The 2,772-nt window shown below is 39.4% G+C and overlaps 1 protein-coding gene across 2 annotated transcripts; it reads right to left on the reverse strand.

Moving 5' to 3' along the window:
- Positions 1–306: 306 nt before the first annotated feature.
- Positions 307–2,305, reverse strand: LOC109101675 (heart- and neural crest derivatives-expressed protein 2). Of its 2 annotated transcripts, XM_019115073.2 has the most exons (3): positions 2,063–2,305; positions 1,257–1,921; positions 307–942 (listed from the first exon to the last, which is right to left on the reverse strand). In XM_019115073.2, the coding sequence occupies exons 2-3, from the start codon at positions 1,782–1,784 to the stop codon at positions 844–846; spliced, it is 627 nt and encodes a 208-aa protein (XP_018970618.1). In that variant the 5' UTR covers positions 1,785–1,921; positions 2,063–2,305; the 3' UTR covers positions 307–843. The 2 variants fall into 2 exon arrangements, with proteins under 2 accessions (XP_018970618.1, XP_018970617.1); XM_019115072.2 differs by having other exon boundaries at positions 1,257–2,305.
- Positions 2,306–2,772: the final 467 nt, after the last annotated feature.

The raw sequence follows: 2,772 nt of genomic DNA on the forward strand, positions 1-2,772 counted from the left end.
ACTCTAGATACCTTTTAAAAGCCAATATGTCTCAAAGTAGAACACAGTTTGGGCTGCTTGAATCATTCTGTTTGTGCTGGAGGAGCTGCTGGGTATGCATCGCGTGAGTGCTGTTTGATTTGACTGTCACGTCTATGGAAGTATAATTGCAAATATATTCAGCAGCCTCTCTAGGCCCTAAAGCTATCATTAATTTCTACTGTAGTCTATGTTCTGCTAACGAACAGCACTTCTGTGAGTAATTTAGTGTGCAATTTACCAAGTGGCATCTACAGATTAAATTACATTTCAATACAACAAAAGGTCTAAGATTGATAAAAACAGTGGTTTATTGAATTAATTACATTGTTTACATCTCCAATATTATTTAAATTTTGTGTCTCTGGACGGAAGTGCACTGGGTGGACTCAACAGTTGTTTTAGACACCAGCATTGTACGACCACAAAATTACATTATAACACTTCATGACATTTTCAAATAAAACATTTACTATATCATAACATCGACTAATCTTCCTCATTACTAAAGGAGAGAGAGGCAGAGAAAAGATACTGAAAGTGATAGAGAGACAGAATGAGACAGAACTTCACGTATACTCCTTAGTGGCAGATATCTCATTTTGATTCACAATGGGACAAGAAAACAAACAATAATGAACCAATATCAGACAGCAACACACAATCTCTTACCAAGAGAGTATCCTCCTTCTAAAATGGAATGGTTTTTCCTCAAATATCCAATGTCCGTAGCGGGAAATTGCACATAAATATTCCATTAAATAATGTGAGAGAACAACTTAAAATGAGTTCAGAGGGCCTCATTTCGTGTCTTTTGCATTAGTCTCATTGTTTCAGTTCCAATGCCCATACATGCTGCGGCCAACCAGTTCTCCCTTTAGTTTTCTTGTCATTGCTGCTCCCTGAATTTTTCAAAACGTCGTTCTGGAAAAAACAAAACAAAAACAACAGCGAACAAAAGAGATTATTTGTATAGCTATTGCACATTACCAAATCTGATCAACGTACTGGTCACGATAAAGACAGCAAATGTAATAAGTAAATTTATACAACAAAGATAAAGGCAGAGCAACGTTCAACAAAACACCGTTTTTCCACAGAATAATTTTAAAGCTTTTATATCAAATTAGTTAAAAGTTTTAAAAGTTAAAGCAAGTTTCCATTATACGTAAGTCTAATATAGCAATAATGTTTATCGACTTTTATGAAGATCCATTTAGCCTACTTTAAGATCTTACCATTTCTTTCTTTCGCCTTTCTTCTTTGGCGTCTGTTTTTTTGAATTCCGCTTTGAAGGCCTCTGCTTCCCCGTTCTGTTCGTCTTTGTCCAGAATGTCCATAAGGTAAGCAATGTAACTGGTAGCCAAACGAAGGGTTTTGATTTTGGACAGCTTCGTATCCGCAGGCACGTTGGGAATGCATTCCCTGAGTTCTGCAAAGGCGCTGTTGATGCTCTGAGTCCTGCGCCTCTCCTTTCGGTTTGCCGTGGGTCTACGTTTCACTGGTCGGGGTCCCATTCCAACGGCGCCGGCCCCCGGTACTCCTCCGAAGTGCGAGTGGTCGAGCCCGGGGGCTCCTGCTGAGTATTCGGGGCTGTACGAGGGTGCCATACTGTAGTCTGGAGGAGACATCTCCGGATGGCTGATAAGCCACCCATGAAAATAGGGGGGTTCTTCATGACAGCGACTGGCAGCAGCTGCAGCAGCGAAGGAATAGCCGTCATGATGCATCACCGGGTGGTGAGGAAACCCTCCAACTAAACTCATGGCGACAGACTTGTGTACCCCAAGGCGAACCACAGAACGGAGTAGCCTACCCTTTGGCTCTCAGATTGTGGGTATATTTTGACTTGACGATTTAGACACCGGCTTTCTCTCCATAAAAAGTATTCATTTGTTGATTTCTAACAGAAATTAAAATTCAGTTCTGCTTAATTGGCCATAACAAAGATACCGCTGAATTTCTAGCAGATCATTAACAGCCGAACAAAACAGGCTTCAGCTGTAACTGCACTTGAGTTATTAGTGAAAAGTCGTTTACTTACACTTATATTCTCCACTGCAAATATCCATCACGAGAAAGTCCCATTGCTATAGTTATTAAAGTTTTAGCGGTGTTCAGAGCCTTTTTTTCTGAATTTCAAACTTGTTATAGAATCAATGAGGTGGAGCGTTGGATGGAAAAAATTTCAAACCCAGTCGATGTTGTGCACGCAGTTCGCAGCCTGATTCACTCTGTGGAAGCAGACGAATTCCGCCGTTTGATCTTCATGTCAGCTACATCTTTTGAGCTGCCTTGGTTCATATATGTCGTCAAAACTGTTCTCAGCCAATAACGTTGTAGAGGAGGAGGGACATGAACTGCAGCTTTAGGATGTTTATGCTCCCAAATTGCACGAACCCTTGCAAAGATAGCGTAGCTACTATAGCTTGTATATACAACATGTATAAAATAAATTTGCAATACATATGCAAAAGGGACTGGTAACGTATTCCATGTTTATTTTCCCGTATTTATCTTGTGTGTGTGTATGTGTGTGTGTGTGTGTGTGTGTGTGTGTAATAGCATTTAGGCTATATTTTTTTTTAATTCACTGTAAATGTAGGTTAACTATACTATGCACAATCCCTTCAGTCATTCGTAAGTTTAATTTGAAACCCTTTATTCAGAAATAAAATTGGCTAAATTTTATGATAAGCTGATGGTATACACATTAGTATAAGATGCCTTTTTAACAAACAAAATAGAAATTGG

This window comes from Cyprinus carpio, chromosome A1 (assembly GCF_018340385.1).
Source record: "Cyprinus carpio isolate SPL01 chromosome A1, ASM1834038v1, whole genome shotgun sequence".
Classification (NCBI taxonomy): domain Eukaryota; kingdom Metazoa; phylum Chordata; class Actinopteri; order Cypriniformes; family Cyprinidae; genus Cyprinus; species Cyprinus carpio.